The 26,993-nt window shown below is 40.4% G+C and overlaps 1 protein-coding gene and 1 pseudogene across 2 annotated transcripts; both read left to right on the top strand.

The window, feature by feature from the left end:
* The first annotated feature begins 9,756 nt into the window (after positions 1-9,756).
* On the top strand, positions 9,757-26,842 carry LOC148875516 (uncharacterized). 2 transcript variants are annotated; one of them, XR_016105071.1, is made up of 5 exons: positions 10,168-11,186; positions 20,536-21,072; positions 21,185-21,384; positions 25,733-25,824; positions 25,967-26,842. XR_016105071.1 is itself a non-coding variant. In XM_088964838.1 (3 exons), the coding sequence occupies exons 1-3, from the start codon at positions 10,407-10,409 to the stop codon at positions 21,293-21,295; spliced, it is 1,428 nt and encodes a 475-aa protein (XP_088820964.1). In that variant the 5' UTR covers positions 9,757-10,406; the 3' UTR covers positions 21,296-21,641. The 2 variants fall into 2 exon arrangements, 1 of the variants encoding a protein (XP_088820964.1); XM_088964838.1 differs by lacking the exons at positions 25,733-25,824; positions 25,967-26,842 and having other exon boundaries at positions 9,757-11,186; positions 21,185-21,641.
* Positions 23,920-24,968, top strand: LOC148875517 (uncharacterized; annotated as a pseudogene).
* Positions 26,843-26,993: the final 151 nt, after the last annotated feature.

The raw sequence follows: 26,993 nt of genomic DNA on the forward strand, positions 1-26,993 counted from the left end.
AATTTGTTTGTTGATTTTGAGAGAAAAGTTTGGCTTGCAACCAATCTCTCTGTTCTCTAACAATGATTTCTCTTTCTTTTTTTTTCTCTTCTTTGACGGATAACGAAATTTCATCCTACATGGGCCCCTGATCTCTGACCCTGCAACGAGATTCCCTTGCAAACAATAATTGTGCAGCAGTAATAAAACAAGAAAATCCTATTATTAAAGCATGAAATCCTCCTCATAAATATAACATAAATGCATAGGGACATATTCACAAATTTTTATTTGTTGGAGATCCGGGCTCATTAACTCCTACTTCTCTCTATTCAAGTTCCATCTCGGAAAAACAGTTCATCTTTGAAGTGGTCAAGAAAACCAAAATGTGCTTATCAAGGAAAACAGTAAAAAAATAATGTAAACTGATGAGGAGTAATTTGGTCCTCCGAATTACATCACGACATGTGGCTTTTAAATGACACCTCAGCATTAAGCAAGCGGATCACCTTGGCAAGTCAACTTGTAGCACCTCGCCCAGATGGGACTATTAGGTCTCCCAGCAAGTAGTGACCTATCGGCCGAGCTAAGAGAAGTACTATTGGAAAATTACAAGGCGAGCCCGTTGATTTGTTATATAGATCCGTTGTCAGTCCAAGATCTTCATAGTACTAATGAGTCAACCGTTAGGATGACCTACCGCATCACACGCATCAAAATTAATCAAATGGACCACAACCCCTATGCAAATTATGTAATTGACGTAATTACTCTTCCGAGTTAACGGAAATGGCTCCACAAGAACTTGAGACCTGTTGCAAGAAGTCTCAGGTCACTCATGTCAATATAAAGCACTCATTTTCACCTGAGAAGGTACGTACGATCAAGTACTCGCATTCTCTTATCTATTAAGAATTCTCAACACAATTTTCTGACTTAAACATCGGAGTGTCCACCCCTGGTAAAAACAACTCAGACACTCTAACTCTAACTCTCTTGTAGAACAGTTAGCTCGACCATCCTTAGCTCGACCTAGTACAGCTTACCCATCGACAGGCAAGTATCCGAATCGACGTCCGAATCATCAGACATGTGAGAGTTGCCAAATCACGTTACATCATAAACCAATGCCTTACCAAAAAAGAAGAATAGTTCATCTTTATTCACTTAGGCTCAGTTTGGAAGACTGAACGAATAGAGTGCAAAATCTTGTATTTTATTTTATTTTGTATATATTTATACTATAGATATTTGTATGTATACTCTTTCTAAACTGAGCCTATACAGCCAATTTACAATTATGTTGTTATTATTGATATTTGTTTTCAATGAAGCTTCAGGATTATCAATAGGTTGTTCACTTGTTCAACAAAAATATAATTTATTGAAATATAGCATTTATTTCAAGAAACTATTAGTTCATACGTGTATGAGAGGCTCCGAGATGTACCCCGTGACTCATGACCTAGACCTACTTTATAGCATATATTTTTTATTTATATTTAATTTATAAAATTTATGCTGGTTTATAAAGATTTACTGACATTTTGGAGTTTAAATCAGCCTCCCACAACATTGCCCCCCACAAGTCCCACAACACATCCCCAGCATGTATTGTGAACATTTCCTGATAATAATCCTAGAAATGATGATGATTGGAAATGTTCTCAATACATGGCGGGGATGTATTGTGGAACATTATAGGGGGCTGATTTGGCCTTGATATTTTGATTGAACTGGATTATCTAATCCATTTTTTGCATATCTTGCCAGGTATTGAACCAAATTTAGATAGGAATTTATCAGAATCTGATGGAGCGTGATCTGACTACTCCTAGCTGGAGGATGATTGAGCAACGAGTTGGATCAATCTGCAAGACGACAGATCAGAGAACCTAGGGTGGCTAACTCGGCGAGGTCGCTCTGACGCTTAAGTTAGTATATGCAAGCTGAATGCTTTGAGAACTTAAGAGCTTGAGAGCTAGAGAGTAGAGTAATCACACGCTTTCTTTTTCTCCTCTCCTCTAGGTCTTTGGGGTTGGTGCCTTTATATAGGCATTATTCAGTGTGAGCCTCACGCACCGCATCCGAGATTTTCGAGAGATCGTGCCTAACCGGTCCAAAATCCTATCATGCATGTTGACCACCCTCCAGAATCGTGGGAGTGTTGGGATATGCATGCCGAATTTGTCAGTGAGCACGTCTCGCAAGTCACCACCTGGACCTCAGTCAGGTCGGCATGCCCTTAAGGTGCTGTAGGTCGGCCCTAATGTGGTGCTTCTAGCCGACCTATGTCGAGGTCACTTCGACCAGTGACGGGGTGTTGTAGGTCGGCCCTAGACGAGCTGCTTCTCGCAAGGTTTGGGAGAAGAGAAACCATGATATGAGACACCAAGTCATTGCTTAGGTGGTGTCTACATGTCAACTAGCTGTTCTAAGATGCCATGTGTCATGATGTCATTGGAGGGCCAAATCCGCCCTCATCAATTGCCCCCCACTCCCGAGCTGAGAGTAGCTCAGCGAAGGGAAGAGATTGCTCCTTTTGGCCCAAGATGACTGATTCGATCAGTTCGTAGTCACAAGCATTGGTCTGATTTACTTCTCAAATCGAGATAGTTCGAGTGTTTGCTGCCTTACGCAGGACCTCGCTGTCTTGATTCTTGGGGCACGAGAGCGAACTCATCCTCTCAAGGAGAGGTGAAGAAGGTACCCCGAGGACATCTACCTTATCAGGGATGTAACCGTCAAGGGGTTCTGCAATCCGACCATTACCTCGAGAGCGAAGCTTACCATGCTGTCCTCAGGGGGGGTTCTAACTGCGTGACTGCTTTATTAGGTCGCTCCACCTAGGTAGACTTCGACACAATGTCACTCAAACTGGTTCTCAAAAGAGTAGCCAGTGAGTTCGACGCGGAGCCTAAAACCGAGGTAGAGGTCGACTGTGAAGAGATCAGCCAAGTTTGCATTTGACATGGTGCCGAACTGGTATGTCGAATAGGTGTTGTATTTTGTCTTTCACTCCATTGTGTAAAAGTATTCTAAGTGTGGATTACGTTGAGGTGCCAAACTGTATGCACACCGATGAGGCTAAACGCGGACTACTTTTTTATTTTGCCCACGCCGAAGAGGCAACTAGGTATATGCTCGAGCTAACGTGGATATGTGTAGATTACTAACGAAGTGTCAAGCTGACGAGCTAGGATCTAATAGGAATAACACGATCTCAATGTATGCTGAAGTGAACAGACATTGTAGGGTATGTGCCCGTCCTACCTACGCACAAGCTATTTTTTTATTTGCCCATGCCGAAGAGGCGATTGGGTCTCATGTGGTGTCAAGGTCTTTTATCAGCTCGACACCTTAGCCCTAGGGCTCTAGGAGCAACTTGCGGTCCACTCTCCTTATCCTTATTTAGCCAACGCGCGACTTGACCTTTCCACCTAAGAAGGTGGTCATTCTGTAGTAACTTCTCATATGGCTGCTTCTACGTCATCCCGTGGGGTTATCTTCTTGGGCAAGTGCTTGCAAGACCACAACGTACATGTTCTGCCCCCCTTGCGAGGGCATAATGTTGTTGTCAGTGTGAGTCGGTAGTTCAAGGCCACAACTACACTACATTAGCCTCGTTAGTGACACCAGTCATCCACTCCTACAAGAAGCCACTGGGAGCTCGACCTACAGGGGCAGCACTACTGACTTTAGGTCACCACCTTGCACGGGAGACTTGGAAGGCTCGACTTGCAAGGGCTTCCATGCAGTCCATTGGCTACCAACTCCCGCGGAAGCTACGAAGAGCTCATCTTATAGAGACGACCTCACGAAATAGGGCTGATGAGGCCTCGTCCTGACTGACTATTGTTGAGGATGAGTTGAGGATGCTCTATTGTTGTCTACATTGGGTTTCTCCCATGCTCGAATCTGGAAATTCATGCTTCATCTCATAGAACTGCTACGCTTCAATCCCGATGGGAACCACTGATGGTTCTACCGCGGGGAGAGGGGCGTTTACATACAGCAGCAGTGTATTTATCTGGGGCACTGGCGATGCTAAGTTTGGCCTAAACTTTTCTGCTTGTCAAAGGGGAGTTCTCCAGATTCATCATAAATGTTTTTCCCCCCAGTAATCGGTATTTGTTCTGGATGTTGATGTTGCTCAAAAGTGCCTTTGATTTCATAAAAAATGGAAATTAGAAAGTGAGAACTTTAGTTTCTAAAAGGTGAGATCTTAGCTTTCTGGAAGAAGAGGACTTAGTCTTTTAGAATGTGAGAACTTAGCTTCTTGTAGCATTTCCCACAGATGGCGCTAATTGATGGAGCATGATCTAACTATTCCTAGCTGGAGGGTGATCTAGCTTCCAATCAAGCAACGAGCTGGATCAATCTGCAAGACGACGGATCAGAGAACCCGGGGTGGCTAACCTGGCGAGGTCGCTCCGATGCTTAAGTTAGTATATGCAAGCTAAGTGCTTTGAGAATTTGAGAGTTTGAGAGTTTGAGAGTAGAGTAATCACGTGTACCCTCTTTTTTTTTCTCATTTCCTCTACGTCTTTGGGGTTGGTGCCTTTATATAGGCATTATTTAGTGTGGGCCTCACGCACCGCATCCAAGATTTCCGGGAGATCATGCCTAACCGGTCTGAAATCCTATCATGCACGTTGACCACCCTCCAGAACATTCGATACATTGGCCAACTTCCAAGAATCATGGGAATGTCGGGATATGCATGCCGAATTTGTCGGCGAGCACGTCTTGCAAGTCGCCACCTGGACTTCAGTCAGGCTGGCATGCCCTCAAGGGAGGTCGCTCATTGTGTTGAGGTCACTTCGGCTAGTGACGAGGTGCTGCAGGTCGGCCCTAAACGAGGTGCTTCTAGCCGACCTGAGTTGTGGTCGAGGTCGCTAGGTTGGCGGTGAAGGCAGGTTGTCAGGTCTGGGCGAAGAGAAACCACGATCTGGGACTCCAAGTCATTGCTTAGGTGGTGTCTACGTATCAACTAGCTATTCCAAGATTCCATGTGTCATGATGTCATTGGAGGGCCAAATCCACCCTCATTAGAATCCATTATGATCCATTCTTAGCCTTAAATTCAGTCATTGGCTGTATAGCACATAATTTTGAGTTGGTTCTTTGTATAATTGGGATAGTTTCACCTTCACAACTGGTTAGGAAAGCATGGGACATGATTAATAGCCTTTGAGTAGATTTTGTAGTGGATTATGGATCTATGTGCCTGACAGATAGACAGATAGAGGTATCAATGGACCAGTTTTAAGTTAAATCTTATTCAAATCAAAATCAACTTAGATGGATTGGATAGACCAATGAAACATATTAAATTGGATCAGCCTAGATTTAATGGTCCAAATTATTTATTGATTAGATTGGACTTGGCCCATCATTAGACTGAATCAACATCTGATTCATTAATAGAATATAAGAATATAAGTGTCAATGGACTAAATTTGGATTGGAATGAATCTAAGAAGTTAAAACCATTTTGAACATTCCACCCATTGTGACAATAGGTTGGGGAAGCATAGGACTTCTCTTTTTGACTCACCAATGAGCTCTGGATGTTGACGAAGGATGGGCCTGACCCAAAGCCATAGATGTTAAAACCGATTTAGCCACAAATCCTTGGTCAAATGGTCCAACCCTCCTTTCGGCTTGAGTCTATCAGCATTGGCTATAATTGACAATATAATTTCTTTACTCATGCCTAGATTTGCTTTAAATCTCTTGCCATTCTACTAATTTCTCTTTCTTTCTTTTTGCAAGTGCCACTCAATTAATAGTTTGGGATTTTGGGTAAATCATAAACTGTCACACTGTATTTAGGGGTGATGACACGTAGCCCCGAACTTTGAGACTCGATTCAGTACACACAAAATTTGTCCTTACATCGTCCCCATAACACTTACAGCGGAGGCAATGTTGAATCCGGATTCCTAAACTTTGTTTTGTGACAAAAGACCCCTTCAATTTCATGTTTGGATTGGTCGGAGGCAATGTTATATATAGTGGGTTAGACAACTTTTTCATGAGAGAATGTGCTAGTGCTACATATGTATAGCGTTCCATCACGGGTACATTAAGAGCACCCTTTTACAGCTTTTCAAAAAGCATGCATGTAAGGACATGGGGGTTGGACCTGCTAAGTTTTTAAGCCTAGCCTGTTTTGCAAGTTCATGGGGGCGGCTTAACCACCCTCTTATTTACATATAATAGCTTTACATCAACAAAAAATGATAATAAGTCAAAGATGTAATCATATAACACTTGAACTTCTCATGTGATGTTCTTTTAATTTCAACAGTACATTCTTAGCGTCTAATGGTAGAAAACCACTTTTGTAGCCCATATAAAAAAGATTATGCAGACCTCTTATAATTGCCCAGAGTTCAGTTGTTGATGATGATCCTGTCATGCAAGGTTGTCATTCTGCAAAGAGAAGAGGAGATCCATGTGAGAATATAAAGAATCCAATAAATGCACTATGTGTGATAGTGTTCCATGATCCGTCCACCATGATGATCGGGAGCTCTGTGAGTAGGACATCTTGCAGGTCCCATTCAATATTTGGGTAAGGATGAGGTGAGCATTGGGGCTCAGATACTATAAAAGTATAGTAGTTACCAACCTTCCGTAAGATTGTTAAAGGATTTGGTTTTCCATTGAAGATAATATCATTTCTTGCATCCCAAAGGCTTTTGAAGATTGCAAAGATTTTTGCGAGGTAAACGTACTTTAGAATTTTGTCCTTGATATAGTTATTGTACAGCCACCACTCCAACAAGTCCTTGATATGAATGAACAATGTTGTGTTCATTCATGATAAATTGCCCCACTTGTGTGTGCATGATTTTGTCCCCTGCCCATTTGGTCCTCTAAATTTTTGGATTTCAACACTTTACTTCCTAATTTGTTTAGAAGGTTGACATAAAACTAAAATGCTAAAATGATTAAATTGTCCATAAGAGATTTGATAATCAGGCCATGTTCACTTCTTGGTAAGTAACTTATTTGGATAAATGCATTTAACTATATTTAACTAGATAAGTATTTCATTGGAAACATTTACCTAGGTAAGTGCATTCACCCTTGTTCTTTTATTTCTTAGGTAAATAAGATATTGACCATTCTAGCCATAAAATTTCATTATTAAAAGGGTCAATTTTGTCTAAATCTCAAATGGGAATGGTCTATTCCAATTCTATTCCATTCCATACCCCTATTCTGCCAAACCAAATGGAACCTAAATCTCAAATGGGCAATTTTATAAATTTATCTTAATTATAAATGTTGCTTAATGGAGGCAAAGTGCTAAAATTCAAAAGTTTAGGGGACTAGTAGATGTTTGGCATCAATGCCATTTCTTTAGAAAACAACACCACATTTAGGGATGTAAATGGATCGAATTCGAATCGGATCAAGCGATATCCAAATTCGATTTGATATCTGATGGATATTAAAAATTAATATCCGAATTCGAATCCAACTAAGTATTCAAATATTCGATTCGATTCGAATTCGATTAATTAACCATTTTAGATAATTCATAAATATATAAAATAAATATTTTGTTGATATAAAGTATATAAATATATAAATTATTTATATAACTTAATAATTATTATATATATAAATTATATAAAATATTTTATATTGTATATAAGAATTAAATAATCGATCAAATTCGGATATTTATCGAATCGAATAAGGTCATATCCGATTCTGATTCAATTATGTCGAGTATCGAATTCGAAATCGGATTTTTGAATACCGTTGACACCCCTAACCACATTAGCACCACATTAGAAATCCATTTTTTGGGAAAATGTCTATTGTTTGGTTAACCATTTTTTTGAAAAACATTTTCTCATACCATGCCTTGGAAATTGGGAAATGTATGGTCCTTTTGGTGTTTTCCTTTTTTTATTCTCTTGTTAGTAATTGTATGATGACATGACATTAAAAAAATAAAGGAGAATGACGGTTCTGCCTTGGGTCAAAATTTGTAGGCCCAAAGTACAGTTGGGGTAGGTGCCAACTCAGGATTGATGCCAATTCACGGACAAGCTTTGGTGCATAGAGTGTGGGTTGTTGACATTTTGAATGTTTATAGCTCTGTAGTGGAAATAAAAAATCTACATTGGGCCTATCCGTAATTTTTCGTAAAAAATGTGCTTATGTGGCAGCAACAACGATGGTACTAAATAGAAAATTTGAGAAAATAATATGATTATGCCACACCGTTTTATATAAAACACCTCTCCCAAAACTGCACTAGTTCCAAGCATAGCCTATTGTCACTAGACCTGTTCATGGGCCGGGCCGGGCCGGGATTTTAGTCTTCATTAACAAAAAAATGATAGGCCCAAGCCCGGCCCGACCAACGGGCCTAGAACTTGGGCCCGAGCCCGACCTTGACAAAAAGCCGGAAGCCCGAGCCTGACGTTTCTAAGTCTCCTAACGTTTCTGCTTCAAGCACTAACAAGTTCTCAGTTCTCAGTTCTCACCCCATCCCTCTTTTATGGCTTACAAGTTACAACATTTCTCTTATTTTGTTGTTTAATATTATTTGATTATTTCTGTATTTTAATTGTTCCTAGACATAGAGAAGAAACAAGCCACTTCTGTGGTTCTGCCTTGTTCTTTTCAGTAGGACCAATAGTTATAAAAACAGTAAACACTAAAGATTGTTATAGAATAAAATGGTAAAGAGGACTCATCGCCGCCACCGGTGATTGTATTTGCTGGAGAGTTCACGGTGAATCGATGACTGTGGTCTGTGAGCTGCGAGCTTGACCTATGATTTTTACAATGATCACTTGATCAGTTTGCGTCTGAGAGAGAGAGAGAGAGAGAGAGAGAGAGAGAGCTCACTGCTGCTGTTGGAGTTGTTGCATCGGTGAATGATTGCCGCCTCGCCGGTTGTGGCTGCCTAAGAGTGTGAGGATGAGAACTGTACAGTGTGGAGGATGTGGAGAATCGGACATTGGAGATGAAGGGTCGACTGAAAAAAAGAATGGGAAGAGACATAGATGTCTCGTCTAGGGGTTTTATTTAGGATTAAGTATAAGTCGGGCTGGGCCAGGCTCGAGCTGGGCTATTTTGGCAAATCCCGAGCCCGGCTCGAATTTATTGCGGACTGGGCTTTTTGGCTCGAGGTTAAGCCCGCGGCCCCATATACTTGTTCAAGCCCGTTCGGGGAACAGGTCTAATTGTCACCACCCGTTAATGTAGGTGACAATAGATTTTATTTAATAAATAATAATTTTCTTAACTCAAGGGTAGGGATGCAAACAGATCAAATTTGATTCAAATTAGGGTATATCTGAATCCGATCCAACACTCTTAAGGGGAGATTCAACCCAATCCAAAGATCCAATTGGATCTCATAAACATGGATTTGAATTCGAATCTAATGAGGCCGTCAGATCTTTGGATCTTATCAGATCTGATCTGATTTAAAAAAATTATTAAAACAAAAATAAAATATAACAATTTAAATAAAGAAACACAAAAAATACATGTATCTTTTTAACTATTTTGATCATATAAATGTTTTTTATAAAAAAATAAATAATATAATAAATTTACAAAAATGTAATATAAACAATATATTTATAAATAAATAAATAAATAACATATATATTATATTTATATAAATAAATAAATAACATATATATATATCGGATTGGATATGGGTGTTCCGAATCCAATTTGTATCCCTACGTGAAGGATAAGGGTAAGGAGTGGGAACAACCGGACAACGGGACAATTGATCTGCGAGTCCCGGAGCTGGTTACTTGTTCCTCGCGAGATGATTGAGGTAACGAAGACCAGGCGTGAATCAAGCAAAGCTAAGTAACGTAACAAATAATGAATGAACACGCAAGCGGAACATAATGGGGTGCGGCCCCGACGTGTTGGATGGACTTCGACAAAGCAAGGTGAACGTGAGATTCCGTGGTAGACTGCACTTTCAGCTCCGTGCCACTCCCACAGGCCCACCTCCACTAGTGCTTTCTGTAAAGTACTACAGTCAATGCAAAGTTGCAAAGGGAGTTAGTCTGAACGGGCTGATTGATGGACGACGTCCCAACTCCGAAAGAAGGACGAACCAAACCAAACCAAACCGGTTAAACGAAACCGACCACAATAAGTAAGAATGTCTTTGTCCATAACGACTAAAAGAGCAATGGCCAATGGCCAATGCCCAATGGGCCACGGCCATTTGATAAAAGTGGTTTAACCAGGAAAATCGTCCTCTCGATCTGTCAATCCACGTTCTCAGTTCTCACCTGGACCTGGGAACTGGAAGCAAACAAAATTTTAGCAGACGGAACACAGACAGAGGAATACAGAGGAAACGCCTCTCTCTCAGTCCGACTATCTGTCTCACAGGGGAGTACAGAAACAAAATGAATCATCTGCTTCAATTTCCCGACAGAGTCCTAACTTCTTCTCGATTGAAAGATGTTTTACTAATCTTCTCGACTCTCTGTATTCTCTACCTCATCGTATCCCGTAACCGTATCTCTGCGCCCATCCAAATACGAAACATGCACCCGTATTCATTATCCCCACCTATCTCCCTCCACCACCTAGCATTTGGCATTACTTCCGCTTCCAAGTCCTGGCCCAAGCGTAGTCACTATGTACGTCTCTGGTGGAAACCCCAACTTATGCGAGGCTACGTATTCCTCGAACGTAAACCGCCCGACACCGGTATGTACAACTTCAACACTACCGATTTTCTCCCGCCGGTGCTTGTCTCAGAAGACACTTCCCGGTTCCCTTATACCTACAAGGGCGGCCTCCCATCGGCTATCCGCGTGGCTCGTATCGTCTCGGAGATCGTCGCTCGGAACCTGTCGGATGTCCGGTGGTTCGTGTTCGGGGACGATGACACGGTGTTCTTCCCTGAGAATCTGGCAATGACGCTGTCCAGATACGATCACAACCGGTGGTATTACGTGGGTAGCAACTCGGAGAGTTTCGAGCAGAACTCCAAGTTCTCGTTTGACATGGCGTTTGGTGGCGGAGGGTTTGCGATTAGCTATCCGCTCGCTAGGGTTTTAGCGAGGGTCTTCGATTCGTGTCTTGTGAGGTATTCACATTTGTATGGAAGTGATTCGAGGATTTTCTCTTGCTTGGCGGAGCTTGGCGTCAGTTTAACGCATGAACCTGGATTTCATCAGGTGAAGTAGAATATTTGTCTTCTTAATTTACTAATATATTTAGTTTTGGTTGGTCCTTTTTTATTCCTTGAGGATTTTGTATAAACAGTTAACCACAGAAAGGAATATACTTACGTATACATGGTTGGTCGTGCCAAATATTTTCCGTGATTAAGGACTCATACTACCAAGGAATTGTTGGGCTACATTCTTCTTAAATAATTAATGGATTATATTAAACTAAACTTTTCATGTATTACAAATTTACAGTTCAGTCCCAATATTTAGCACAAGAATCTGAGATCTTAGAGTCACATATGATGGATTCGCCAAGGAGAAGAATTCCCTCAACTATTGTGCCTGAAATGTTACCTGCATATGTTGATAGCAATGGATTTGGGGTTCAAACAGTCAATGTAATATATCCCATTGATCAACTTCAGTTTTTGTCTCTTTTTTTTTTTTCTTAATTAAAATTGAAGGTGAACAAGAAAACACAAGGCAAATCAATGCCGCTCAGTGCTCACAGGATTATATAGTATGTAGGGTATAAGCTGACGTGGAGAGGAGAAATGCCCATGCTGTCAATTCAAAGGATTGCGTGTAGGAGTTATTTGAATTCCACCTGAACCCTCTCTATGTGGCCGAAAAATCCTCCTTATTAATTGGGAAATGAGAGCTTTTTTGTCCAGCCAGAATACCTATTGCGAAGAAAAAAAAATGGATGCCTCACTAATTTGTTGTATGGTTAGATGTAAGGGACCCCCTAAGTTTGTTTTACTGTGGGTTAAGACCATGAAGGTCTATTCACGTCTTAGTAGGAACTGGGAATTATTCAAGGGTGGAGCTCCTTGCACTTTTTCAGGGTCTGAAAGTAGCTGTTGATTTAGGCTGGAACAGGAGTATAGTTGAAGGGATGTAAAGTGGTGTTTGGGTGGTTTCTTACAAGGACTGGTCACTGGTGGGCTGAGGGCAGTAAGATTTATGATCAGGGAATTTAGAGCCTTGGCATCAAGTCTAAATTTCTCACTGGCTTCAAGACCAGCAAACATCTTGGTGATGGTTTAGTAAGAATGGGTGTGAATACGAGATTGGGGAATACTAGGCCCAGCGACAAGTTTGTAACAGTATAGCTTTCTAACCTTTTTATCAGTTTTGTCAGTCTTTGACTGTTTACTGGTTGTTTTTATTTTGTGTTTTTTTTTGATAAATGATAAAAAATTATTAGAGCATAATAAGGATCACATGATTACAGAGAACATCCCGCAGTGGCGCGAGATGTAGCCCCAGCCAGATTAACAGATTACAATTGAGCCCAGAAAAATTCAGATTTATGCACCCCCTATTTTGCAAAGAAGTCAGCCATCCTGTTTGCTGACCGCCTTTCCCATTGGACTGAAATTGTCATATCTCTGACCAGCCACTTAAATCTTTTCTTATATTCTTTGTATTTCCAAATTATAGTTTCAGGTTCCTTCAACCACCCTATTACCAGTTTAGAGTCACCTTCAATTAACAGTCTATCATAATTTAAATCTCAGCAATTTGTATTCCTTGCAAGACAGCTTGGAACTCTGCAAAAACTGAGTCCCCTACTCCAACTGGACCTGAGAACACAGCAACAACATGGCTTTCATAGTTTCTGAAAACTCCCCCTATACCAGCCGGGCCTGGGTTCCCTGGGCTGCTGCCATCAAAATTCAGTTTGATGAGCCCTTTATCTGGTGGTTTCCAGCCCACAACAGGTTTAACCCTTGTAGCAGAACTTCTAGCTACAGCTTCCAAATTTCTCTGCATATCATCAAAGGAGAAATCAGAAAATAACTTTAGGGACTTAGCCTACATTAAAGCTCTATATAATATGCAATCCAAAACTGCTTCCTTATTTCTTTCTTTATCATTGAACACTCTGCCATTCCTTTCCTCCTACACCGTCCAAATCAATGCAGCCCTGATACATCTCCACAAAATTTTATCCCTTCTCTTTGGCCAACTGAAGGTCGTTGGTTCAAAGAGACTTCTAATCTGAGTAGGCAAATGCCGCCTGTGACCAAGAAGTTCAAAAAGCTTTTCCTAGAGACTAGCAAGAAAAGGGCAGGAAATCAGAAGATGGCAGCAGTTTTCTCCACTTGCTTTACATAAGGTACACCAGTTAGGGGACAAGTACATAAAAGGTCTTCTTATTTTGCAAAACATCCAAGGTGTTTATTTTCCCATGGAAAACTTCCCAGCACAAAGCCCCAACCTTGGGAGGAGTAGGTTTAGACCAAATTTCATTCATAGGGCAAGGAGGAGAGTTTGGATATGAACACAGGAAAGTGAAGGAGGAGGCACAAAAAAAAAGACCTTTGGGGTGTGGAATCCAAACCCGACCATCTGATTTAGAAAAATCTAGGACAACAAAATCAAGAATTTGTAACAATGAGGTTGCCCTTTCTGATTCAAGGTCCCTTAAATTTCTTCTTAACCCTAAATTTCAGCTTAACCCAGACAACTCAGAGAAGGAAACAAAGTGAGAGACCTTTTATTTATTTTTAACAAAGAAAGAGAGAACAAAGTGGGGAACAAATTTTTAAGGGTTGAATTGCCAATCCAAAGGTCCTCCCAAAAAAGAACCTTGTCTCCAGAACAAACATCATACCTGATTTGGCTTAGGATTTGAGGAAGCACTCCATAAATAGATTTCCAAGGAGAAGCCAAAGTAGCCATTGAAGATACCCCAACATCCCAACCATTGCCTGTATAACCATGGATACTACCAATCACCCCTTGCCATAATCTCCCCCTCTCTAAAGTCCACCTCCAAAGCCATTTACCTAAAGAGGAACTTTTCTTGTTTAAGTTTCCTATGCCTAAACCCCCTTTATCTTTACTTTTACACACTATATTCCACTTGATCAAATGATCCTTTCTACCTTCCCTTGGCTCCCACAGAAAATCTCTCATCAACTTTTCTAGCTTCATCACTTCCCTTTGTGGCATTCTAAACACCGACAAATAATAGACTGGAAAATTTGCTAATGTGGATTTTACTAGTGTAATTCTACCTCCCATTGAAATATAATTTCTCTTCCAAGCAGCCAATATCTCTTAGAACACCCTTCCACAACTGGGTTCCAAAACCTACTTTCTTTCAGATTGTCTCCTATTGGCAGATATTTCAAGGGTCAAACATTTATCGGACAACCCAAAGAATCTGCTACTTCATCTAGCTCCTCCTGCTACAAATTTATTCCTGCCACACAACTCTTCTCGAAATTAACTTTCAACTTAGAAATATGTTCAAACAGCTTGATCACCTCCTTCAACCGCCTTGCCTTTAATGGATCCCCACCCTCATAGAAAATAATTGTATCGTCTACAAACTGTAACTGTGTCACCATTGTATTAAGCCTGCCTACTCTCCACCCTTCAAAGAGGTCCATCATATATGCTCTTAGGAGGAGTCTACTAAACACATCCGCCATTGGGGTAAAAAGGAAGGGGGATAGGGGATCCCCTTGTTTTAATCTTCTAGTAGCTGAAGTAATCCCTCACTACACCATTTACCAATACCGAGTAATGACAGGTTTTCAAACGTTTTTCAGTCCATCTACACCATCTTTCCCCAAAACCATAGCATTTCAATACTTACAACAGAAAAATCTAGTCCACCATGCCATAGGCCTTCTCCAAGTCTAATTTACACACGAAACCTTTTCTCCTCCTCCTCTTATAATCCTCCACACATTCATTGGCTATTAGAATTTGATCGGTAATTTGTCTACCTTGAACAAAATCTCCTTGAGATTGTGTAACCAAAATAGGGAAGACCTTTCTCAACCTTTACGACAGAACTTTAGCTAGAATTTTATACATGTTAGTCCCCGAGCTAGTAGGTCTAAAATCTCTTGGACTAATGGCATCATCCTTCTTAGGTATCAAGGCCAAGAAAGTGGAATTGATCCCAGGGCTAATGAAATGTTCCTTAAGCCATCCAGTCTCGAAGCTTTAGATCTATCCATTGAGAAAACTGCCTTTTTAATTTCTTCCAACACAAAATCCTTTTCCAACACCCTTGCTACTTCTGGGACCAACCTTGGCCAGTTTAACCTTCTACAATCACACCCACATCAGTCACCTTCTTATACACACTCTTAAAATGCTCCACAAAACAACTTGCAATTTCCTCTTGGCTCCTCGAGATTTCACCGTTTATTTCCAATTTATCCACAAAAGTTTTCCTTCTTCTTCCATTGGCTATTGCATGAAACAACTTAGTATTGTCATCACCCTCCTTAATCCACTTATGTCTTGACTTTTGCCTCCAACAGATCTTCTCCCTAAGTAAAATTTCCTCTAACTCCATTTTTAATGTCCACCTTAATCTTCTTTCCTCCTCAGTCATCAACCTTTGACTTTCCTTTTGATCCAACTGCTTAATTCTAGATGTGTCATTCAATTTTCTTTCCTCAACTCTTCCAAAAACATCCTATTCCACTCCTTCAACTTGCCTTCTAAGTGTTGTATCTTTCTGTGAAACTTTACTCATTTCCAATAAAAAACCCCCACCTCCTCATTCCACCAATCTTCCACTCTGCTAATAAAGTTGGGATGGGTGAGCCACATGTTTTCAAATCTAAAAGGAGTAGGACCTGTCAAAAAGTCTTTTGTGCCTATTCTAATTGGACAGTGATCTGAGGCAACCCTAGGCAAAGCCCTCACCACCAGCCCTCCCTAGTATTCCTCCCAAGCAACATTGAACACAAATCTGTCCAGCTTTGAGCAAATGGGGGAAGCTTGAAAATTGGACCAAGTGAAGCAGGTCTACTGAATCAGTATTTCTTTTAGTTCACAATCCTTAATAAACTCATTGAACCTTCTTGTGCTTGTGGAAATCACTTGGTTGAGGTTGTTTGTCTCATTTGTAAATCTCATCACATTAAAATCACCTCCTAGGCACCAGGGCCCCTCCTATAGACCTCTGATATCATAAATCTCCTCCCATAGTTGGCCTCTTTCACTATACCTAACTGGCCCATATATATTAGATTGCACCCAACCATCCCTCACATTCTTGAATTTTATAGACCCTGAAAATTGACCAATTACCTCTTCTAAAGATTCCATGTCTTCATTTCTCCACATTGTAAGTAAGCCACCAGAAGCTCCCCAAGATAGCATTGCTACCCAACTTATCCCTCTAGAACTCCACACACTTCTGACCCACCTCCTATCCATTTCTGCTACTTTTGTTTCCTGTAACATCACTATATCTGGCTTTTCCTTTTGGAGCAAGTCTTTAATAACCCTTCTCTTCCTAGCACTCCCCAACCCTCTTGCATTCCAGCTTATTATTTTCATTTACCACTATTTTATAACCCCCCAAAACTCTTCCTTCCTCAATTTTGCCTTTTCCTTCTTTCTCCTCTTGCACTAAACTCAATGTCGCCTTCTACATTAGATCTCAATCTCTCCACCTCCGACATCTTTTTCTTCCTAGATTTTTCTTTGTTCCCTTTCTTTTTGGTATAGACACTAACATTCCTAACCTCCTTTAGCTGCAAGCCCAACTGCTCTGCTACTCTGCTACCCATCTCTCTCCTACCTTCCTTCTTACCTTCCACCTCCCTCCTTTCAGGCTCGCTACCATCCTGTTCACCCACCTCCCCAAGATCATTAATGAATCTTCAACATAGCCTTCTTGGATCCTAAGTTCATCTAGAAAATCACACACCAACTTACAAATTCTCTCTCCTTGCTCCAAGCAATCCACCCCCTTCACACTATCCTTCTCTTTTTCTTTCCCTTCTCTCAACTTCCCTTCTGGCTCAACTTTAGGTGTTGGTAACCTGTGGTATCTGCAAACACAGGGAGAGCATCAGTATCCTTAACCAAATTGACGATTTTACCTGGAGAGAGATTTCTCAATGGATAAGGGGACAAGACCCTCTGGACTGGAACACAATCCTTGTAGATCAGATTTGGCTGGAGTGGACTGCTGACAGACTTTACTGGTAATACCCGGTGGACACTGATCAAGGACGTCTACTAGAGTACCCTCGTTTTGCCCTGGAGAAAGACTGTTAACTCCCCCCTAGATATCCTGTACTAGTTGATCCTCTGAGTTCGGACTTGGACTTATTGGTCTCAGGTTTTGTTCCCTAACAATGGAACTCTCTTCTCCCCTTTAAACTACCAGTTCAGCTCCAGAGTTTGATGGAACAGGTGTGAGAAACACTGCTGTATCATCTTCTTCATCCAAAAATAGTTGTTCTGTGTTAAAGCTCTCTAATTCTTGTTGTGAAAAACATTTCCCCAAAGAGACACTGCCAATGCTTGGACGTTCAGTTTCGTCAGAATCACTTCCATGCTCACTAAAATAAACCTTCCTTTTCCAGCTGGTTTTCCTCCTTTTCCGACGTTGATCTTTTACTCCTAGGGTTCCAGCGCTTTGGCGACGTATGGTCAGCCCTAGATGGCTGCCACTGTAGACTACTCAAACTCCTGTTATGCTCTTCAAGCTTGGATCGGTAGGACCTCTCGATGAGGGTGATGATGGATCTAAGTTTCCATCTATCTTCGCCCCTCTTAAGAGTCCAGCCTATTTCGTTGGCCCACCCCATTGTTTTCTAACATTCCTTCTGTTGACTTGGATAAACCCAAGTCCACTCTTTCGCTGGTCTCTTGGGCCCTATTCCTCTTTCGACAGGCCCACTTTTCCCTGTTAGCCCAGCCTGATTTATTCCCTCTTGGAAAGTCTCCACATGGCCGTTTAATTGTGCCCCTTCCTAACTAGTGCCCACATGTTCTTTCGTTTTAAATTTTGAACCATCAAGTTCCACCTGTCCTGATCTATTAACAGGGGGCTTGAATTTCTCCTTTTCCTTATCAGTCTTCCCCTTTAAGGTAACCATCTGCAGGCCTCTATTCTGCTCCCTATTTCCTTCTTTCAAAGCCTCTGCATAGGACCTACCAACAACCTGTGTATATCCAGTATGTTGTTGCTTCTCTTTCAAAGTTTCCTTCTCAAGGATTTCCTCTTGCGTGTAAGTTTCTGAGGAGTTAGAGCTAGCCTTTCCCAAATTGCCACGTAGCCAGTCTTTTTCTACCCCTTTGTCTTCTCTTTTTTGAGCTTCAACCCAGAGAGCAGCTTCAATGGCTGTCATTAGCCATACTGAGAAGAACACACCGCCATTGGTCACTTTAATCTTCCTGGGACTTTATTCAGGGAAAACACAACTGAGACTTATAGCTGCAGAATGTAGATCCTTAACAAAGAATCCATCTAAGTGTGCCTTGCACAAGACAGCAGTTGATTCAAACACTTCGGCCTTCCAAAGATGAAAAGGCAGACCCAACATCCAAACTGTAACGGAGTCTTCTACAGAAATTTCCTTTGCATTAGCTGAAGGAGACCACTGCACCACACTCCATCTGAATGCAGATTGCCTCAATCTCTAGTTCAACATCTGATGCCTCCAACAGTGCTTTACAAATCTCAAATGGAGTTAAAATAGCTGTACTATTCACTCTCAAGTTTTTTACCACCTCCTCTGCTATCCTTTTCCAGTCCTTTGGAGGCCTACTTGTTTTCACAACTAGCCACTTTTCGCAATCCTCCTTTGAAGCATTGACCACCAACCTCCTTTCTGATACGGCCTTGTATTGGCTCCAGCACTCTTCCGAGTGAGTGCTTACTCCTACGTGAAGGTAGAGGAAAGAAGAATGGGGAAGAAACAGAATGAGAGAAGGCAACTAGGAAGATTAGGCAGAAAGTTTGGATATTATTTCACTCCCCTCCCATCATACAGCAAAGGACAATATATAGAGTCATGCAAAATAATTAACCAAAACAACTTAACAAATAAGAAGCAAATCTCCTTGATTATAGGAAATCATCATGACACAATTCTCTCCATCTGTTCTCCTTGATTAGAGGTCCATCATCTCCACAAATCTGTCTTGACAGATTTCCTTTATTTGTAGATGTAATTATCATCCATCCAATGTGCCGCTTTCCTTTCTCGGGTGGAACGTCTAACTTTGTGCTCATCTTGATTGATATTTTCCGGAATTGTTGGTGTATCATTCTCCTCCCCTTGTAGCACCACCTTGTCCTCAAGGTGTAGATTCGGATATAGCTGCTTAATTTCCGCAAGTGCTTCCCAGGTAGCATCGTCGGGTGACCCATCACTCCACTATACAAGTACTTGAGTTTCAACCTTCCCGTGTTTGAGAACCTGCCGCGTTGCACAAATTGCCACTGGTACTGAGACCGGTCTATTGTCCACCGCGTCTTGAGACAATGCAAGTGGAGCACCGACTTCTTCGCCCTGTAAGGGCTTTAACGCCGAGATATGAAAGACGGAGTGGATTTTAGAATCAGCAGGTAAATCCAAGCGATATGCCACCGTGCCAATGCGCTCGAGGACTGTAAATGGCCCACAATATTTTTTGGCCAGCTTGTTGGATGACCTGTAAAGTGTAAATGGCCCATCACTACACTTAACAGCTCTCAAACAAAAACTGCTTTGCCTTAGCTCTCCCTTCCACTTTTCTCCATTCTGCCCCAAACAAAAATTATTTTTGTTTTGTGTTGTCTCAAACTCGCTAAATCTTTTGAAGAGTAGGGCAGTGCTCTTTTTTTTTTCTGATTAATATGTTAATTGTTGTTGGGAACAAAATAAATCTATATTTGATTGCTGTTGGTAAGTCCTGCACAGCCCTATTTGATGCATGTATAATGTATGCCGTACATGTTACAACAACCAGAATCTTATTTATGGAACTGTGCAACCTGTTGGCTTCCTCTTGGCCCATTTCTAGATTTGCGGATGGTAATGATTGTTATCATTATTTTGAATTTTAGGCCTGGTTTAAAGTGTTGAGTGCAGAATCTGTACTAATGATGGTTAGGATAGTTGTGAATCCAACATTGAATATGTCTTTTACCTTATGTTCAGCTTGCATGCTTGGATCTTTCTCTGCTTATGGTCATTTCTGAACATGTGGTCTCCCCATTTATATGAGGCTTGATTTCAAATAGATCTCAAATGAGTCAAATTGATTGAGGGTTTTGGTTTGAGGTTTATTTTTGTCAATGTGGGTCTAGCATCAGTGTATCACAAGTGCCCTCATGTTTGAAATCTTTTTTTTTTTTATGATTTTATCGGTCTGTTCATAACTCGTAAGTGCTTTGCATGATGAATTCAAAAGTTAAATAGGCTGCAGCACGAAAGATGCATTAGAATTTTAAAATTTCCTATTGTTTGTACTGTCAGAGTTTCCTGACAACCATTCTAGCATTGAGTTTGTATATGTGATTCTCTATTTCCAACTTAGGTAATTAATACACTGAGGCTGAGTATTGTAACTTGCATCTGAGTAGGTTGATATTCGGGGAAATTTGTTTGGAATGCTCTCTGCTCATCCATTAATACCTCTACTATCTCTTCATCATTTGGATGCTGTGGATCCCATCTTCCCCAATAAAAGCCAGATTCAAGCTTTAGACCATCTATTTAAGGCTGTAAATGTGGATCCTGCCAGAATCTTACAGCAAACTGTTTGCTATGACCAGTCAAACTCACAGACTGTCTCAGTATCTTGGGGTTATGCGGTACAAGTTTTTGAAGGAAATCAACTTCTTCCTGACCTCATTTCATTGCAAAGAACATTCATGCCATGGAAAAGAAGTCGTAATGTTAATTCAAGTCATTTTATGTTTAACATGAGGGAGTTTCCCAGAGATCCATGTAAAAGACCTATCATTTTCTTTCTTGAAAGTGTTTTCATTGATACCAATGTGATATGGAGCAACTACAGCAGGAGGGTTACTGTTGGAAATTGCTTGCAGAAAAGTGCTTCACAGAATTTGAAACAGATCAAAGTCTTCTCACATAAGCTAGAGTTTGATCTTGGACAGGTATTACCATAGAAGTTTTAGGTGAAGCTCCCAATTCATTTCCTTCCCTGCATCATTTGATTTTTCTATTTTCCATTCATGATTGCTTTGCTATGGTGCTGTCTTATTTTAGTTGCAGGCACCTAGACGCCATTGCTGTGATGTTTTTCGTTCTTCTGAAGAAGTGATGGAAATTGGCATTAGACAATGTTTAGATGATGAAATAATTGCGATGCACTTGTAGCATCTGATTGGCACTGCTGCTGGCTTATGAAAACGTCTCTGGGAAGAGGAATTGAGATCCTCCAGCTTTTTTATTGGGGAAATGATAAGGTAGTTTTATCTTATCAACAAGATATCAGGATTCCTATTCTCTTAACATAGAATCCACTGTAAACTTGTTTCTGGTTCTTTTTTTTTTTCAGTTAATTTTGCAGTTAGTTTTCCTAGGTCCTTTTGTTCCATACCTTGTCATTCTATAATCTCTATTGTGTAGTAGCGCTGAGAATCAAACTAGAATAAATTGTAAAAATGGTCCTTTAGTATTGTATTAACACAGACAGTTGCAATAGACTGTTCTTTTATTCATCAATTTGATGGATGGTTATACAGAAAGAGGACTGTTATACCCTGGGCCCATCAGATATTGGTGGTGTATTAAGAAATCATGAGGGGAGGATTCTTTAGGTTTTACCCTGGACCAGTTGGGTGGAAGGATTCTACTTGGGAACACTGTTATAACTATTAAGAGACTTCTTTCTAGTAGGTGCCCTAGGTTACTCCAGGGTGGGAATAAAGGGGGACTTGCAACTATATAGTATGTGTTTGGTTTCATTGGCGTTTATTGAAAAAACACCACATAGGCATTGGTGTATTGCATACGAAGCAAAATGAAACAAATGTTTGGTTTCACCGTTTATCAAATAAACAGTAAAAAACTGAAACACTTTGATTTTTGTGCATGGGGCATTTGGGGCAATGCCAAATTCTTGTTTGCCCCAACGCCCCAGCGTTTCTTGAAACCAAATGCTGATGTGTTACACTTTAATGGGTATTAATCTGAGGTGGAGAATAAAAAACGTTTGAAGAGAATCCCAACCAAACAACAAAAATAGGAAACATTTAAAATAAAAAACATTTAAAGTGAAAAAGTATAAATAAATGTTTAAAGTGAAAAAGCACAAGTAAATGGCCACCCATAAATGTAAACGGAACCAAACACCCTCATATTGGCTAGTTAAGGGATGGAGGAATTAAGCTTTAGGCTAGATAATTGGCTACTGGTTGGAACATCTCATTCTGTTGGATCACGAGATCTGCCAATAATCTAGCTGACATACTGGATAGGGGAGGTGTTACAGTGAGTGGTTTATTTTGGTACACTATCCTACCAGGCTAGAGTTTATTTTTCTTTTTCTTTTTCTTTCTGATTTCTGATGGTGGATGGGAAGCCTGGTGCTTTTATCAACCTGAGGGTTTTTCTCTTTTTTCTTCCTTTTGTGCTCTCTGTTTTTATGAGTTCCTCCATCCGTAAAAGTTCTTATTGTTAAGAATCAGAAGAAAAAAAGAATGAAAGAAGGGAAAAGAAAAAAAAGTCAATTGTTCATCTTTCTGTGACCTGACAACAAGAGTATTCTCCAAAGGCAGTGAAGAGGAGGGTGTTTGGCAAAAAATTGTGGACCAACTGCTTTCTTGGTTGTCAGCTCGGTTTAACTTAAGCAGTTCAGACTTCAGAGTTTAGTTCTTTTTTTTTTTATTTTTTAAATCCTTTTGTTAATGCTGATGGGATAGTGGATTAGTTGTTGTATGACACTCCCTGTTACAGCCTCTATTTGTACAGGGTTTTTCTTCAATGAAATTCATATTTTGTATGACTCTCCACACATGCTCGAATTCTTTGATGAAGCATGATCATAGCCATGGAGTTTGTCTTTTGTGTTTGATATGATTCTCTACACCTCAGATTCTAGCATGTTCTAAGACTTATGAGCTTAGTTTTTTTTTTCGACAATAAAATAAAGTTTATTAAGAGAAAAAAGGGAATACAAGAAAAGTGAGCATAAGTCATCTCTCATAAAACAAGTTTAACCATTCAAAATAATCATAAATAGCTACTAGTCAACCATGGAATGCTTGGAATCTAATTTACCTAAAAAATTTGGAACTTCTATATGTTTCCATTTAGTAACATCCCCTGTATTTCTTATATGTTTTATCAGTTAATATATCCCATATAATAAAAAATGGCTTGTATCTGCGTTGCTACACTCCAAACTTCTTCACTGAGATTTTCAATGACAAAAGATGAAAAGCTTCCTTCATCAATGATTTGCTTTTCCTTTTCATTCTCACCCTTAGTGGGAGCTACATTTGCAGTATAACCAGTTTGAATAATTTCCATGTGAGTCCACTATTGCTTAATATTATCCACAAAATCTGAAAGTTTTAAGAAGAGGGCAACTTTGATCCTTCTAATGGTTTATACTCTTTCTTACCAATCTGATGCAGGATGAACATTTTAAATTTGAAAAATAGAAGAGCAGATAAAATAATAAAGGAATTAGCAGATAGGCTTCTATAGGAATGAAAACCTAGGGAAACTACTGGGAATCAGGAGCTCATATCTTTTGGAGGAATTGAAACTGTCAAGCAAGTCTGGTATTGGTACCAAAAATTAAAGAAGCCAAATGTTAAAATTTTTAGGGTAAATCTCTTAAACTACCCTTGCTGTTCACGAAATTGACAAACTGTATCCTTATTGTTTAGATTTTGTCTTACGCTACCCTTAAGTTTTCTGACAATTGTCTAAAACCTCCCTTGCCGTTAATTTTCCGTCACATTCCGTTCACATGTGACATCACGTGAGTGTTGATTATTTTATAATTCCTAAAATACCCTTATTGTTCATCGCCGCTATTGGAAGTTGCAGCGGTGGCGACAATTTTGGTATCATCGTCACAAGTGACGGTGGCCACTGCAACTTCCGAATGGAGCTCTCCTCTTAATGGTGATGGTGGTTGGGGAGAACGACTGTAGAGGCAGAAAACAAGTGATTCCCATGGAGCCGGCTTTGCCCAACTACAGAGGCATCAGGCAGCAAACAATGGGAAAGTGGGTCGCCGAGATTCGAGACCCGAACAGAGGAAGCCGGCTTTGGCTGGGAACCTTCTCCACCACTCTCGAAGATGCTCTTGCTTACGATGAGGCTACCAAAGCCATGTGTTGTCTTTGTGTACGTCTCAACTTTCCTGAAAGCTCTGCATCGATGCAATCTTCATACTCAGCTACCACTTCATTCAGCTATTCTAAAGTTTACTTAGATGAGGAATTGAAGGTAAATTTCCCAAAGGTAGAACCTAAGCCAGAGTAGTATGAGTTGGGGATTTACAGTCAGCCTTGTACTGCAATGGAAGCAGCTGGGCAGCACCAATGAATATAGTTAAGCAAGAGCCGAAGGAAGAGCAGCCTGTAGAACCCATGAATCCTGATCAGTTCAGTTGACTCAGTTCAGTGAGAGTGGATGCAATCATTTTTGATGATGTGCAGAACTTTTCATTGGAAGAACTGTTTAATATGGAGAAGCTATTGGGGATGCTGGGTCCAAATACTCCTGGGCCAAGACTGAAGAATGAGTACAATCAATTAGGTGTCTCTGATCAATTGCAGTGTGGTAGTCCATCGGATTTATTGTATCAGCTGCTGAATCCTATTGAACTGGAGGGAGATGACGGGTATCGGCTATACTTGTGTGACGAGCAAGGATTGCTTCAATTGGGTTTTCCTGATTTGTGGTTTTAAGTAGTTTCTTGGAGGATTGAAAGGGAGTAAGAGGGGGGGGGGGGCGCTCAGAGAGATTGAAGTCTTGTAGAAGAGACATTGTGAGTCTATGGTAGCCCACTTCCCTACTGGTAATCCCAGGACTTGATCCTTTGACGTCAACGCATAGTGGAAGAGACGGACGTCGTGAGAGATTGAAGTCTTGCAGATGAACTTTCATGGAATTTTTTCATGCGGTATCTGAGAGCGAGAAAATCTGGTGAAACCAACGGCTTCTCCAAAGCTGTGCTCTCCGTGCCGGAAGCGACAGAAACAGGGCTGAGCGGGCTGAGCCCATTACTAGTTTTTTCTCTGCCCGTGAATGGCTGACTTCCTTCTCTGCCCATGAATCCAAGGCAAGAACTGCTGCGTTTCCTGGAAAATCCCACTCACCCACTGGCTCTTTATCTTCCACCAAATCCACCATGCTCTGAACTTGGGCGAGGTGTAGAATGAACAACCACTCCAGAACAAAGAGGCATGAATTTCTTTTTCAAGCAAAACCTTGAAAAATTTGGAAACAAGGAGTTTTTTATCAGTTGGGTTTTATTTTGGAAATTTGATAAATAATGAAAGGTAAATTTGACTTTTCATTTCCTTTCGTTGGCACTTAATGATAATGTCAATTGTCAGAAAACTTAAGAATAGGGCAAGACAATATCTAAACAATAAGAATACAGTTTGTCAATTTCGTGAACAGTAAAAAAGGTTTAAGAGATATATTGTCCCATAATCTTCTTTGCTTTCATAGTTCTAAGGAACCAAAGTAATAAGTATCTCCAGAACATTTATCTGTTTTTCATCTTTGTATACTAATTAGCTTTACTATGGCCTTATAAATTGGCCTTTTTTGTCATCTTTGAAGGGTTCGGGCATGAATAATGAAGAAAAAGGCTATGTTAACATCAAGCAACGTCTGTTGTTTGTACTTGCCAGATGTCTCAAATGAGCGATGAGGTGCAGCATCCATAAACTCTTCCAGATCTTGGTTTCCATCTGCCAACTGTTATTTAGTCATTACTTTGTTGAAGGCTCGTTTCAGTAGAGGCTTTTTTCGGCTTATCAGTATGTTTAACATCCAAAATTCCTTTCGTTTCAGGTCCACCTCCTCAGGGGATTATTTCAGTCCGGCTCAAACCAACCAAATAATGTCATGTATCTTCTTTTTTTTCAAAAATTGTATGGAAGAGAAGCTAAAGATTCTAAACTCCCCAAAACAACAGAAATACATTTGATTTAAACACTGGAAACCTTACAATTGAGCTCAAAACCCAGAATTTCTAAAAACTCCTTGCCTAGCCAATCTATGAGTGAAGGAATTAGCATTTCTTTTAACCCAAGTACATAGGACTTTCGTATCCTTAATCAGCCGCTTGAATTTTCTTTTCTCATTGCTGTAGCTCCACATCTTGGAAGTGTCTTCTTTCAGCCAATCCACAACAACCGCAGAATCTCCTTTTATAATCAGTTTCTTAACTTTAATTTCTTTGGCCCTTTGCACCCCTTCCAACATTGCTAACACCTCAGCCCTCAAGGAGTCTTCCACTCTAATTGGACTAGAGAACAAAGCTATTACATTACCCCTCTCATCCCTTAGAACCCCCCAATTCCTGAGGCCCTGGATCCCCCATGCTATTGCCATAAAAATTTAGTTTGATAAACCCAGGAGGTGGAGGGTTCCACATGAGATTCAAAATCTTCTTCCTTGTAATTGAGCTAGCAACTTCTTTTCACTTTCTTAGCAAATCGTTTGTTGAAAAATCTGTAAACTCTTTCATTGTCTTCACCCAATGTATTATTCTTATATGAATCAATTCTACCATATTTTCCAAGCCTCTCTCCTTTTCCAAGAAGATTCTTGCATTTATTTCCTCCTATAATATCCAACAAACAGCAGCTCTCACACATTTCCACATTATTCTTTATCTTTTTGTTGAGCATTCAATAGTTGAAAAGGAAAACAAGCTTTGCAGTTTAGTTGGAGGTGTCTGCATACACCTAAATAAAGAAGCAAACCAATCTCAAATATTTTTTGCCAAAACAAGATATTAATTATTAAGTGGTACCCAGACTCGCTAGCAAACCGAATAATGTCATGTATCTACAATTCCAATCATTTGGGTATA

This window comes from Nelumbo lutea, chromosome 1 (assembly GCF_056320005.1).
Source record: "Nelumbo lutea isolate HS-2025 chromosome 1, American lotus-T2T, whole genome shotgun sequence".
NCBI lineage: Eukaryota > Viridiplantae > Streptophyta > Magnoliopsida > Proteales > Nelumbonaceae > Nelumbo > Nelumbo lutea.